Source organism: Phalacrocorax carbo, chromosome 2 (assembly GCF_963921805.1).
Source record: "Phalacrocorax carbo chromosome 2, bPhaCar2.1, whole genome shotgun sequence".
Lineage (NCBI taxonomy): Eukaryota > Metazoa > Chordata > Aves > Suliformes > Phalacrocoracidae > Phalacrocorax > Phalacrocorax carbo.
This window is the reverse complement of record NC_087514.1, coordinates 153084861-153100456: the sequence shown is the minus strand read 5'-3', so window position 1 is coordinate 153100456 and position 15596 is coordinate 153084861. Positions and strand designations below refer to the sequence as shown.

The 15596-nt window shown below is 43.6% G+C and overlaps 1 protein-coding gene across 10 annotated transcripts in view; it reads right to left on the bottom strand.

Annotated features, from left to right (window-relative positions):
* Positions 1–15245, bottom strand: part of CREM (cAMP responsive element modulator) — a 43619-nt gene extending 28374 nt beyond the window's left edge. For 2 of the 10 annotated variants that reach the window (XM_064444969.1, XM_064444964.1), the window contains exons 1-3: positions 15091–15227; positions 10106–10218; positions 9321–9444 (exon numbers count right to left, since the gene is read on the bottom strand). In XM_064444969.1, the coding sequence (XP_064301039.1) occupies positions 9321–9444; positions 10106–10146 (165 nt within the window). In that variant the 5' untranslated portion in view covers positions 10147–10218; positions 15091–15227. Of the gene's footprint in view, positions 1–9320; positions 9445–10105; positions 10219–15090 lie in introns of those variants that run through there. The other 8 variants (XM_064444967.1, XM_064444972.1, XM_064444971.1 and 5 more) reach the window with 7 other exon arrangements.
* Positions 15246–15596: the final 351 nt, after the last annotated feature.

Here is a 15596-nt window from a genome sequence, read left to right as displayed (position 1 = left end):
AATAATAAAAAACCCCTTAACCCGGAAGAGAGTCAGTATGCGGAAGTGTGGCTAGAAAGACCGAGAGCTAGACTTTATCCACTGAATGAAGTAAAAACTAAACAAAAGAAAAAGAAGGAAGAGTCAGACGAAACCCTTCTAACCCCCCCTCCTTACATTCCTCCTCCTGCTCCCACAGCCCCTCCAGAGGTCCCCAGAGCGCCCACTCCCCCACCAGAATCAGAACAAGGGTCTCCCCCTCCTCCTAGACGTGTGACTAGGAGTCAAAAAGGGGCAGCTCAGATGTATCCTCTAAGGGAAATGCCCATGGGGGGACCCCAACCTGTGATTGGATGTATTTCTGTACCCCTAAGCTCGGCTGACCTACGAGATTTTAAAAGAACCGAGATGGGAAACCTAATTGAGGACCCACTCGGAGTGGCAGAAAGATTAGATCAATTTTTGGGACCAAACCTTTATACTTGGGATGAGATGCAATCTATCCCTGGTCAATTATTTACTACCGAGGAAAGAGATATGATCAGACGAGCAGGAATGAGACTGTGGGATGCTCAGCATGCCCAGGGACCCCAAGCAGATATTAAATGGCCACTCCAAAAACCTAATTGGGATAATCAGGATCCGGTGCATAGAACTCATATGCAGGACCTGAGAACTATAGTAATTCAAGGGATTAGAGAAGCAGTACCCCGTGGCCAGAATATCAATAAAGCATTTAATGAAATGCAAAAGAAAGATGAGAGCCCTACTGAGTGGCTGGAACGACTGAGGAAAGCCCTTCAGCTGTACTCTGGGGTAAATCCAGACGACCCTTTAGGGCAAGCGCTCCTCAAAACTCAGTTTGTGGCAAAATCATGGGAAGATATCAGAAAGAAGATTGAAAAGTTAGAAGACTGGCAGAATAGAGGGTTGGATGAATTATTGAGGGAAGCTCAGAAAGTCTACGTAAGGCGGGAAGAAGAGAGCAGCAAGCGACAAGTAAAAATGATGGTAGCAGCAGTCAGAGAGGATCGCAAAGGGCGGACTGGTGAACACAGATCTGCTGGAGCGAAACAAGGGAATGTAGTAGTAAAGAAGGAACAGCGATGTTGTTTTTACTGTGGAAAGAAGGGACATATAAAGAAGAATTGCAGAGAAAGGATCAGGGATGAAGAAATATTGAAAACGGAATAGGAGAGTCAGGGGCTCTATATCTTAGGGGACCGGAGTCATCATGAGCCCTTAATAAAATTAAAAATAGGTCCCCATAAACAAGAGTTCACCTTTTTAGTAGACACTGGGGCTGAGAAATCGACTATTAGGCAAATACCTGAGGGATGTAAAGTTTCCCCTGAAAAAAAAAAATACAAGTAATTGGGGCAAAAGGAGAACCCTTTAAAGTAAGCAAAATCAAAAATGTAGTATTCGAAACTGAAAATAAATTTGGAATGGGTGAACTCTTGCTCGTCCCTGAAGCAGAATTTAATCTGTTAGGACGGGATTTAATTGTTGAATTGCAATTAGAAATTAAAGTAAAAAATCAAGAGCTAACGGTGTCTGCTTATCCTTTGACCGTAGATGATCAAAAACAAATTAACCCCGATGTCTGGTACTCTCCGGACACAATAAGTAAACTAAAAATCCCACCGATTAAAATTCAAATTTCCGAACCCCACATACCTGTGAGGGTAAGGCAATATCCCATATCCCTAGAAGGACGGAGAGGATTAAAGCCAGAAATTGATCGATTGTTAGCACAAGGAATCTTAGAGCCTTGTATGTCACCCTTTAACACTCCCATTTTGCCTGTAAGAAAGCCAAATGGGAAATATCGGCTTGTACATGATTTAAGGGAAATAAACAAAAGAACCATCACCCGGTTCCCTGTAGTAGCAAATCCATACACACTGCTAAGCAAGCTAGGACCCCATAACTCCTGGTATAGTGTGATTGATTTAAAGGATGCCTTTTGGGCCTGTCCACTGGCAGAAGAATGCCGTGATTATTTTGCCTTTGAATGGGAAGACATAGAGACAGGCCGTAGACAGCAATTGAGATGGACGGTGCTCCCCCAAGGGTTCACTGAGTCCCCTAATCTGTTTGGACAGGCCCTGGAAGAGCTCTTAAAAGAATACCAGGTACAAACGGGAAATGTGCTGCTACAGTATGTAGATGATCTGCTCATAGCAGGGAATAATAAGAAGGATGTAAGAAAAGAAAGCATTCGACTCCTAAACTTTCTTGCATAACAGGGACTACGGGTATCAGAAGAAAAGTTACAATTTGTGGAGGAAAAAGTGAAATATTTGGGGCATTATTTGTTTAACGGCAAAAAGATATTGGATCCGGAGCGCATTAAGGGAATTCTAGAATTACCTATGCCTGTCACTAAGAGGCAAATTCGGCAAGCATTAGGGCTATTTGGGTATTGTAGGCAGTGGATAGAGAATTACAGCTTTAAAGTTAAAATTTTATATGAACAACTGTCTAAAGACAAAATACCCAAGTGGACCCCTCAGGATCAAGAGCAGTTTGCCAGCCTCAAAAGGGAGTTAAGTCAAGCACCGGTTTTAAGCCTCCCAGATCTAAAGCGGCCATTCCATTTATTCGTTAACATACATGAAGGAACACCATTCGGAGTATTAACTCAGGAATGGGCCGGACAAAAGAAACCGGTGGCATACTTATCAAAGCTGTTAGATCCTGTGAGCAGGGGTTGGCCAAGTTGTTTACAAATCATTGTTGCTGCTGCCTTATTACTTGAAGAAATGAATCGTATTACCTTCAATGGAGAAGTTGTCCTATATGCGCCTCATAACATAAGGGGGGTGCTTCAACAAAAAGTAGAAAAATGGCTTACAGATAGCCGACTACTAAAGTATGAGGGAATACTTATAGAATCTCCAAAACTGTCCCTAAGGACTGTCGGAGCGGTTAACCCTGCAGAATTTCTATACCCAGGGGAAAGTACTGAGTTAATACACGATTGTCTCCAAACGATTGAACAACAAACACGAATTCGACCAGATCTAGAAGAGGAGGAATTACAACATGGAGAAATATTTTTTATAGATGGGTCATCTCGAATAGTGGAAGGTAAACGATTGTCAGGGTATGCCATCGTTAAGTTAGAGAAAGGAGAATTTAAGACAATAGAATCGGGCCCCCTGAGTGCCAGCTGGTCGGCTCAAGCCTGTGAGCTGTACGCATTGTGGAAAGCCTTAGTATCACTGAAGGGAAAGGATAGAACTATATATACGGACTCACGCTATGCGTTTGGAGTAGTACATACCTTTGGGAAAATATGGGAGGAAAGAGGATTTGTTAACTCACAGGGAAAAGAACTGATACACCCAGAATTAATTTGGCGAGTTCTGGGGGCATTGAAAATGCCAAATAAAATAGCAGTTGTACATATAAAGGGACACCAGCGAGGCACGAGTTATCAAGTTAGGGGAAATAATGCAGCTGATACAGAAGCAAAACGAGTAGCAGGCAATTATAGTACGATTTTGACTATGCAACAAGTGCCTGTGAGTAAAAATTTGAGTTTTGAGTCTGCAGAAAAGGAAAATCTAGAACAAATGGGAGCTAAGGAACAAGATGGTAAGCACATATTGCCAGATGGGAGAGAAGTCTTGCCGAAGGGCATAGCACTTGAAATATTTTCAAAAATACACAGTAAAACACACTGGGGAACCCAGGCGTTAGTTGATCATTTCAATCAGCAGTTTGCCTGTATAAGCGTATATAACATAGCAAAGGCAGTCACGGCAGCCTGCGAGACCTGTCAAAAGGTTAATCGAAACAACATGAGACAAAAACCTCTTGGAGGACGTTCCCCAGCATACAGACCTTTCTCACACATACAAGTGGATTTTACTGAACTACCCAGGGTAGGGCGTTACAAATATTTATTAGTAATGGTGGATCATTTAACACATTATGTTGAGGCTTTTCCTACCTCTAAGGCAACTGCTAACCAAGTTACTAAGGTATTACTTGAGCATATTATACCTCGATATGGAGTACCTGATGTAATCGATTCGGACAGAGGAACACACTTTGTGTCAAAAAATTGTTAGAAATCTAACAGAAGTTTGGGTATTAGGTGGGAATACCATACGCCATGGCATCCACAAAGTTCGGGAAAAGTTGAAAGGATGAATGGAGAAATCAAAACTATTTTGACTAAATTAATGATAGAAACCAAATTATCATGGGTTAAGTGCCTACCCATGGCACTATTAATTCTCAGAACCAGGCCCCGAGCAGATGTAAGAATATCAGCGTTTGAACTGGTGTATGGAATGCCCTATAGAATCGAAAATCCACAAACAAATGTTTTAATTCGAGATCATGTGATTAATGAATATGTTTCACAATTAGCAGAACATCGTAACAAGCTTTGGAAACATGGACTGATTGTGCAACGACCCCCGTTGGACTTAAAAATTCACAATTTTAAACCTGGGGACTGGGTATTGGTTAAAACGTGGAAAGAAGAAACCCTAAAACCCAATTGGGAGGGACCTTATCTTGTTTTGCTTACAACAGAAACAGCTGTCCGGACTGCTGAGCGTGGATGGACTCATGCCAGTCGCATTAAAGGCCCAGTGACGAGACCTCACTGGAAAGTAATCAGTACTCCAGGTGACACCAAAATAACTCTGAGAAGATAATGTAATGATAGAAACTTTAGTTGATTATTTTGCCGCATTACCTTTTAGTATAAAGTGTATATTGCTGTTTATATTTGCTATAATTATCTCTCTTTTATCTATTATATTTGGAAGCGTACGAAGTGTGTTGAAGGAAATTGCTAAACTTATGCAGTAACACAATATTGAATATAGAGGAAAAGCTATTAAGCACTCTAGATATAAGAATTAAATGCAATAATTTGAACTGCAATTGTTATCCATTTGCTTGTTGCAAGTGTAAGGTATGCCAGGATAAATGGTGGACACACTGTGAATATGGATACCTTCCGATAAGAGTTTGCACACAGTCTCTCACTAAGTGGAAAATAAAAACAATTAGAGTCGGAACAAGAAATTATTCGAGGATCCCATGAATGGTGGGAAATTTTTGCCAAAGGAATAAACCCTCAGTATTATTGTTACCATTCCAACGAACCAGTCCCCTTTGTGGTTGAAATTTTGGCTACAAAGTGCAGAAGGGAAGTACTAGCTGTGTCTTGCTTTGTCCCGTTAGTTAAAGCTGTAAAGTGGAAAGCCTATATAAACAGGCAGTAAGCCCGAAACAGCTGTTCTCCTGAAGATTTCCCTTGCTGCCGAGAAGATGGTACACCCCGTGGCTCGAAGCAACCGAGTCGACGGGCGAGGCAGAGGAGAAACAAACTGTGGAGAAAAGAACCAGAACAATGAGACGCGACAGCAGCTATGGTCGAACTTCCCCAAGACTGGTAAAAGTGTACCTAAGTTGGCAAAATTGACAGACACCCTTTTTCCTGGTATACCGTTAGTTTTATTGTTGATAATAGCCCAAGCAAATGGAAAAAGAAACCCTCATGAACCCATGAACTGGATAATAACAAACATACAATATCCAAATAAGCAAATCCAAGCACAAACAGATGGGAGAACAATTAGTTTTAAAGTGAGCATAGAAGACCTGATTACTGACCAAGGCCCAGCAGGTCCAAGTAAAGCTATTAATGAAGATGACGATTGTTGTGAGTGTGTTATGCCACATAGGAACTATGATTGTAATTGTGAGATATTACCTTGTGAGTGTTATGATAAATGTTGGAATTGTGGAAGAAGATTTGCCTGCAGTGCCGAAAATGGAAGTAGTGTCTAATAAACAATAATAGGACAAAAAGGGGGGATTGTGAGAAACCATAAACTAGGGTATTGTTTATTAAGACTTATGTTGAGATTGTGAGAAACTATAAATTAGGATACTGCTTACTAAGACTTATGTCGAGATTGTGAGAAACTATAAATTAGGGTACTGCTTATTAAGACTTAGGTTGAGGTCAAGGTAGAGGTCATGCGAAGAATACCTCCCAAACCACCAGATGTCCAGACTAACCAACAGAGATAAGGAACTGAAGCATGCGAAGACAGAGATAAGAAACTGAAGCATGAGAAGAATACCTCCCACTATTCCTTTGAACATGGAAGTAAAGATGTATAAAAAGAGACTGTTTGAACTGCTCGGTACGGCAGTTGGCGGAGCGCAGACTCCCCTGCCGTCCAGCGCTGTATTTGCTCATATTCTACTTGCTATAATTAATAAAATTCTAATTGGATTCTGATCCATTGTGGTCTCAATTTATGACAGTCCTCCTTAGCATCAAAGGTTATCCCTCCCATCAGACCATAGTGCTCCAGCCCAGACATTCTTAATGTCTCCTCTCCCTTCCAACAGGGAAGACATTAAGAATGCCTCAGCACAAAACAATGTCTGCCCTCTGGGGATTGTCTACCTTTTTAAAACTAAATGGCAGGTATTTTTTAAAAAAGCCTGAATTCCAGTGGTGAGAAAAACAAACCCACAAAAAACCCACCTCCTATGCAGTCGTACGCCTCAGCATTTTACTAGTTCCTCCCTGGCCAAAGTAATACTTAACAAACTGAGCAAATTAAAAAAACTCATGAAGTTCCAATTAAACATAAAGAAACCCACCTTTTTTAGTGCGAGGGCAGTCAAATACCAGCAGAGGTGCCCAGAGAGGTTGTGGAGACTCCATCCTTGGAGATTGGAGATATCCACAACCCAACTGGACACAGCCCTGGGCAACCTGCTGTGACTGACACTGCTTGTGCAGGGGGTTGGACTAGATGATCTCACAGAATCACGTCACTCACAACCTCAACCATTCTGCAATTCTTTGATAATACACAGAAAGCTACAGACTGAGCACTCAAAAGACAGCATATTAAAATTATTTACTTCTGACTGAACAAAACCAAGGTTGAACAAATATTTGGCTGAGAAAAAAAAAAAAAAAATCAAACAAAACCCAGGCAGATGTCTGAACGGGAGCCCTCAGTTTCAGTTACCAGGCACTTTACCTCTCAGTAAGAACCAAGTCATTCTTTTCTCATATTTCTGCACATCTGCAAGAAAATTAGTAGAAGAGATGACTGGAAGTTGGTGCAAGGTGCATTTCAGTCACTTTAAGTGGTTGCCTTCTCTTATCTGTGCTCTTCCAGAGGCCAAAGAGGGAGAAGGAGCTATCCGTGCCCTTCCATAACAGTCAAAATACAGACACTGGACCAGCAGCACAGCCACAAATTCCTCAGAAAAACCCTGAATTTCCCACCCCATACCAGCAAAAGCAGACAGGAGATGTCCCACATGAGATCCCGGTCTCACGCAGGGGTTAACCTCCCAACATCCGCCTCTAACCCTTGCCCTGACAAAGTGCCCCACCTTCAGAGCCTGCCAGGTAGGAATATAAGGTAAGAAAGTCCTCCTCATCTTAAGCCGTAAAAAAAGTCATAACAAGGTCTTTCAGCAATGAGCTTTCTGCCAGGGCCTGTTTTATCAAAAGAAAGGCTGTGGCGGCTCAGCTTCGATGGGCCGAGGGGGTGGGCACAGAGTGCCAGCTGCCCTGGGCCGGGTGGCAGCAGCGGGCCGGGGAACAGCAGCAAGGGAGGGAGAAGCAGGCCCAGAGGCTAGGGCACTGCCAGGCGGTGACAGGCCTGCCGCTGGAGGCCTCTCAGCTTCACTATTTTTCACAAAGCGGCACAACTGCATCGACCCCGCTTCTCCAGACAGCCCAGGAGAGAGACATCGACTCCAGCTATGGGTGCCGATTCACTCTGACAGGTCCAGGCTGGCTCCCTAGGCCATCTGACCAAAATGAGGGACTCCCAGATGTAAACTCCAGTCTATTATCCTGAGCCTTCAAACTGAAGTCATGTGTCTCATTTTAGTGCTAGCTGACTGAGATCCATCAGTATTACAGTTATTAGTTTTAACTGAAAGACCTGAGGCCTGTGCCCAGTATGGCTGAGCTTCACGCACAGTACTCAAGCACCAAATGCAGATAAACATAAAAAGTGTTTTCCCTGAGGACCCAGCAGAAGTCCTCCTACAGCATGAGTGACAGCTTTGTCTCTGGATCAACATTAAAAATTCCAAGTGGCAGAATTCACAGGTATTTTCTTCTGAGATTACTCCACAAGCCAATAGATTTTACATGTAAATCAACCTATGAAGTTAAAAACACAAAATTTGAACAGAACTAAAGAAATGAGGGGATAATATCAACAGAGCAAACCAAATAAAATTCTTGGTTTATGCTCTGTTCTTACAGAAAAAAAACCCAACCCAAACAATATTCCCAATGCTGCAGGCATCAAAACCACAACAAATGCCATAAGCAACAAAGACAACAAATAAGCATTCATAAATGTTTTGCAGTCTACTTTGTGTCTGAAGACCCAACAAAAAGCAGCTGCATTCAAGTCTTGAAAATACACCTATAATGTAAATCAAGTATTTAACATTCCAAATACGTGGCATCAAATAACTGAGCAACCCTCCCTTAGATTGGACAGGACTCTTACTGAGTAACTTCTAACGATGAAGAAATTCTGTAAGATGTTTTTTAAAATCAGCTCCTTTATTTAACAAAGGGTTTTTGAAGATCCTTCTAAGTCATCTATACAGCTTCCTGAAGCTATACTGGCAAGAACACTTGAGAGAAAGTGCTGAACATTTCAGTGCATATTTTTAATGCTTTTAAATTATTATTATGTCATCTTTTATCCATTAAGTACCAAAGAAGATTCCAGGTACAACTACCATACAGAACAAGTAAAGAGTATTTTTAGAACTCCAGGCACTGTCGTTGGATACACAGGGATGAAACAAAACAAGCATACATTAAAAATGTACTTGCAAAAAGATGAAACACATTCTGTATGAAAACTGGGACTAGGAAAGAACCATGATTATTTTTATTAATTTTTCATTTTTGTTACACAATACATCTTCAAGTTACACATATTTTAGCTACGTTTGATCTTGCAGCCATTTCAACTCTCTAAGATCCTATTCCCATCTCCATAATAAACAATCACCTCAGAAAAGCGGAAGAAAAACGCAAACAAAAAGTGTCTACTAATCATTCTGAAAAGCCCAGTCTCCTAGAGTGTTACCTTTTAACAGACCTGGTGTTTTAATGGCTCTTTGTTAAGTATAGCAAGCATCATTTTCAGTGTATCTTTGCTATATTTTTCCTATTTAATAACAAGATTTACAGAACATGAGAAGTCCATACAAATTGTTTTTTTAAAAACCTTAGCAGTGCTGAATATCACTTTATCGACTCTCATCTTTCCACATCTGCAGCTTACCTCAGATACTGGGGAAATCTGACTTCGGCCTGGCTGATTCTGAAGGCGACCAGCATCCCTCTCTCGCACAGAATCCCCTGCATTGTCATCCTGTTGTGATTCAACCATTTCCATGGTCATCTGCCTAAAAGTAAGTACGTACACATCTAAATAATTCAGTACAGGGAGGCGTATTAGGCACCTAGGGAGAAAACAGCAATTCCAGATTGTTTTATATTTGGAGCAGACAACTAACAAAAAATAAATAGATTTCTCTCAAAACTATCAGATTGACTGAAGTTCTTTCTTCCCATTCTCCTCTACTAATATATTCATTCATATGACAGGAGCTCTAAAACACATACTTTGGCAAGCTGCAAGGAGGGGTAGTTCTGGAAATGGTTCTCATGCGCAAGAGGGCATGAGAAGACAAGCAAAGTCCCCAGCACTTGTACAGTGTTGACAGCAGCGCTGGGAGTGCAGCGCTCTGGAGCAGCCCACCAGCACTGCCCACAGCAGGTCCCTCACCTCATGTCTCCCACCGGACAAGGCTTGAGTTGACCAGCAGCCACATGCTGCCACAGCCCCCTTGAACCTTCCAAGATACTGACCCCCAGCTGGGATCTACACTTGAATTGTCTGTAAACTCCTTGTGGCTCAAGACACACGGCAATTCTTCTCGTTTTGCAGGTCTAAAACAAGGGTAGATTTCATTGAAGAATAAGCAACTCCCTGACCCTCAATTTAAACTGAGTTTAAACTCCATAAAGCTTCCAAATATATCTGCTGTATAAAAATGCAATTACCTGACAGTTGCTTTTCCATATTTCTTGGCACACTTAGTCATAACGGAAGGTGTGTGTTTTGAAACAAGAGCTTGGTTCTCTTCGGCTCCCTTTCTCTCCTACCAAACCCTGCACTGAAGGTGCAACATTGAACAGGTGATGTCACAAACATTGCCATGGCTACAGATCAGTTTACAAACCAAACAGAGACAGGAAAGGGTCAGGCAGAGGCAAAGGGTCAGGCAGAGGCAGGCAGGACATGCTGCAGGCATGCTTCCACCTACACCTTACTTACACAAGGAATTGAGGCCACAAAAGGAAGATGTGATACGAGTTGTGGGATTTAAGAGGCAGCAAATCTTGCTTCCTCGGGCTCAGTTACTGTAACTAGGGGATGGCAAGCCCGTCTGAACTCAGAGTTAAACTACTTCAACTGGCTGACAGTTACTGCAGTTTCTTCTCAGGTCTTACACCGAGAGATGGAAGAGACGGGGAAGGAAGTCTGCTATGTGCCAGACTCTGAGGCTGCTGAATTTAGTCCCACATTTTAAAACTTAACTACAGTAAATCATATTAAATGTAAAGCCAACTCCTTTTGCGGCACTGTTTTACAGACTATTCCTCAATCTTACAGAAGAAATTTTTTTGAATTACCCTTTTTGCCTAGAATAAAGGCATGAAAATATGAAAAGTAATCCAGTTAAATGATGCAGAGAAGCATATTTTTTAGCTTGTATTCCTCTAGTCATACTCTGCTGACCAGACTTAACAGTAGTATAGCTAGTGGTAGCCAAGCTCTACACCATTCAAGATTTTAAGGGGTAACATCAGTATTTCTGCCAACAGCAGTTACATAGTCTATGTCAGTATCAATTCAGATTAGATTTACAAGGAGATATTTTACACCTAAAATCTTTCTACACTCCTGTCTTGTTAGTCACCACTACCTTTTTCTCTAGATACAATCTAATTAAAGACCTACTGAAATTCACTAAAGTTGAGCCGCTGCTTTAAGAGTGTTTTCACCAAGCTTTCCACCATAATTTTCCATAACAAGACGTTTATTAAAATCATTCCAGTTTTATATATGCATTCAGTGTAACAAAAATAAAGTAGAACAACAAAAAAAAATGTTCCTCCTTAGTAAACTAGGACCATCCATAGAGTCTCAAACATGAAAGCTCTATCTCGCTCATGTAAGAATGCCTCTGTAAACTCACACCCCAAGGAAGACTAAATACCACATAGGTACTGGCAACATATTCATTGCAATCTCTTCCTAAAGATGCGAATATAGTCAGAACTAACTCCCTTTATACAGGCCTTGAAGTATTTTCTTACCCAAAGCTATTTGTCACAGATAACCTACTGCTGGGTAAAAACCAAGTATTTTTATTCCCACTGAATGCATTCCACTGAAGATTTACCTGGAAAGAGCCGTTTTCATGTTGTGAAAAACTGTTTAGTTTCTAAATTTTAGCTGCAGAACACTAAACATTTATTTATTTTTACTACTTTGATTATCAGGATTTTTCTCCCAAAGTCGTTTCACCTGCTGTGCTCCAGTAACTGAGTTATCAAATACCTATGAAAAGACCATCAGCGCAGCAGAAAATCTAACAAAGTTATTCCTAGTATTTTACAAAATACAGTACAAAGGACTGCATTTTTTAGATTATCTATGTTAAATTAGAAAAACAACAGCAAGTATTACACATGCCAGTGAAATGACAAATATAATTAAGACTTACGACATACATTAAAAACCTCAAGAATTTAAATAGATTTTCCATCGATAATTGTGTACATTCTGACTTTTAACACAAATGATTGCCTATTTTAAATCTTTAGCAGAGTAAAATCTGAAAATTTCTATGCTGCTTTTCATTAGCTTTTTCTGACTGCCATAAAATGCAACTTTTACCCTAAAACACAGCAAAATACTCCTAGATAAGCTAAAAACCACTTCTTTTTGACAACCTAGTAATTCTAGCATGCTTGTAAACAGAGATTTGACTAAAAATGCCCTCCAAATATAAAGACCTAACAAAACCAAAACAAAAGTGACAGAGGACATAGGTAATTTTAAAAGATACACTAGTTATCTTGGCATAAAACTTCAAGGAAAAAGATGACTAAGGACAAAATGTAGCACATTAATATCATAATTCAGAGATGTTACAAGATTGTGAATCTTTGTTAGACACTGGGACCGTAGGGGAGTACTGAAGCAGGTGACAGTCAGCCACAGTCATTTGAGCCCGCAGGGTCAGAAGTGGTACAGCCACACAGGGCCACGTCACTTCACATGGGCCTGCGCACAGCTCCACACCACGCGTGCTAAGAAACTCCTGAATTTCAGAGCCCAGTCCAGGTTGTCACTGCCTTTAGTGCACTCCCATAAACTCTCAAATTTATATAACCTGAGTTGGACAGATTTTGTATTTCCTCTATTACCTCATATATTGTTTTACCATGAGTACACTGAAGTGTTTTTAATATACAGAAAAAGTACAGAGCAAGATTGTAACTATGTTTCTAAAACATCAGGAGTATGGACTGTGGTAAGAAACAGTTATTAATACAATCCAGAAACTACCCACATAAACAGTTTCCACATGTATCACAATCAGCCTACACTGCGAGCAAATCCTTACGTATTAGTTCTACGTTTCAAAGAAAAGTCTTTTACCAAGCACTCAAAACCCTTTATAAAAGTGTATCAGTAGTAGTACCCGTCACACTTTGAAGTTTACATTACCTTCCTGCTATTTTAAAGGAAAACCAAACAAATCATTTTAAAGTATATGGGTGTTTTTATTCACTGTACGATTGATTAAATACAAGCTTTAGTCTTATATTCAGTGTTAATACATTCATTTCTTACATTTTCCACCTTGGTTGCTTACCATCACTAAGCAGTAAATTCAAATATTAGTCTGGATTTTTAAATTAATAAACAAGTTATACCTCTCCCCTCCTATAAAAAAGGGGGCAAAAAATGGCTTTCCGTAACATAGGCAAAGATACCTGCTTCTTCCTACAAAACAGCAAAGAAATCCTCAGGATCTGGCAGGAGGTTTAACTGTTAACTATCTAGTAACATTTCACCATGTACTAGCACGTGTTTACTACAGTCACTGAGACTGGCATACAGTAGGCCAGTACCAGGTAAATGCAGATTAAGATGTACATAGTGCACATCAAAAGCTTCTTCAGCTGATAACAGCAGCATCCCTGATGGGACAAAACTGACAGGCAGCATCAGCTAAAGGAAAACGTTACCTGGGTGACCTAAAGAACTGGAATTCCTTTACAGCTAGAGGTGTGAACCTTTTATACTTTTGTCCATAGATAAAAGGTTACGGATAACACCCCTAGCAAGATGTGTTCCTGTGTAATAAAGAGCACACAAAAAAAAATCCTTTCATTCCTCCCCAATACTGTTTGTTTTACATCACTGAATATTAATGTATTTAATGGGTGTTGGTAAAATTATACTGCATAAGCAAATTGGTACTGTATTTTGTATAGCTGGAAATGTATGACTGTCTAATTAAATACCCAGAGACATTTTAAAGACAACTTCTTTATTTCAACAAATCTTTATACATCAGAGACCGTTTACAAAGGTGGCTTATTACAAAGGAAATTGTAAGAGGCTAAGCAACATGTTTCAGCCCTTGCTCCAAGTCCCTTTGAAAGCTTTCATTCACAGGGAAGTTACTAGAAAGCAAGGACCTATTTTGCATTTACTGATGACCCCACGGTGAGTGTGGAAACTGTCAGAATGCACTAGCTTCAGAAGTGTTGTGTTTTCAAGTATGAAGTCTATAATCTTTTACTGCACAGCTTTGTAAAGCACACCAGCTGGCAAGGTGGTCACCATGTTCAGCCAGGTAAGATGAGCAACAGTGCAAAACAGACCAGATTCTGAAAGTGTAATCTTTAAGTTTTCAGTATCAGCAGAATATTAAGTTTTTTGTGTCTCCTAAACGCTAACGTGTTTCCTCATTTTCTTCCCCATCCTTTCCTTCCTAGAACATCTTATCAACAACCTAAAACAAAAAAAAAGTAAAATCCCAACCTGACATTACTATAAGCACAAGCAAGCTACCTGTCACTCTGCTACCTCAGTAATCGGGGCAAGACAGTGCCAAGCCTGCTGTGAAGAGGACACACGGTCCCCGTTTAGAAGAGTCCCACCAGTCCCTGACAGGCAGGAAGATCGATTGAGCATCAGTGTCTGTACAATTACTTAACGTGGGGTCCACTCAACAGCAAGATGGTGACACGGCAGCGGTGGGTGCAGACAAAACCCTCCAAACTTTAAGCAAGACCCAGGACCGACGAAGCCCTCCGAGATCCTCCTCCTCCTGCTTTCCCGTCCCGGCTCGGAAAACCCCTGGGACAAGGACATACTCAGGCCTGCCGGACTGGGCGGGAGCGCCGGCGGGCACCGCGGCCCGGCGCCACGGCGGCCGGCGCCCGCCCCCCTCCGCCGAGCAGCGCCCCGGGGACAGCAGGGACCCGCGGGCAGGCAGGCTGCCCGTCCCTCCTCCCCCGCCGGGCCGCCGGCAGCCCAGCCGAGCCGCTCTCCCTCCAAGCCTCGCCCCGGGGCCCCGGCGGGCACCTCGGCCGCCGGGCTACAACGGAGCAGGGCGCTGCCTACACCCCCTCCCCGGGCTGCGGGGACCTCTCGGGGCCGCCAGCAGAGCCACGCCGAGCCGCGCCGGGCGACCGAGCGAGGCAGGCATATCCTGCCCGGCCCTCCCTGAGCGCGGCGCGCTCCCGGTCGCCGGCGGGGACGCGCCTCCACCCCCTCCTGCGCGCTCCCGGCGGCAGGGGCCGAGCCCGGCGGCACAGCGCCCCCCTGCCCTGCCGTGCCCGCCCTGCCCGCCGCCCCGCGCTACCCGAGCCGGCCGCTGCCCTCGGCGCTCCCCCGCTGCCGGCCCGCGGGGGGTCGGGCCGCGCGCACACGTGTCCCCGCCTCCTCCCGCACTCACCCGCCGCCCTGTACGTGCTGCCCCCGTCACAGGGGGTGGGGGGGATTGGGCCGGGCGGAGCCGCACGTCGGCCTCACGTCAGCGCTGATGCAGCCGCGCCGCCGCGGGGGCGCTGAGGAAATGGCGTCTACGGCGACTCCCAGCCCCGGCGGCCGCGGAAGGAGGAGGAGCCGGGGCTCAGGTGCCGCCGCCGATTGGCTACGAGGCGCCCAACGGCTGGCGGGCCGGCCAACCGCCGCCGCGGGGCTGCCGGCGGCGCCTCCCATTGGCTCGGGGGCGGGACGAGCCGCTCGGTGTGGGTGAGGGGTGGCTCCCCCCCGTCTGGCGGGGGGTGGCGGTGGCGCGGTGGGGCGAGGAGTGCCTGGGGTACCTCAGCCCTGCTCCCGCTCCCGGGAGGGGGCCCGTACCCGAGGTGTGCCACGGCAGGGCCGCGGTGCCCACCCTCCGCCCTCCCTCGGGGAGCGGCGTCCCCGCGGAGCTCGGCGGGGCGAGGCTGGCGCCCTCTG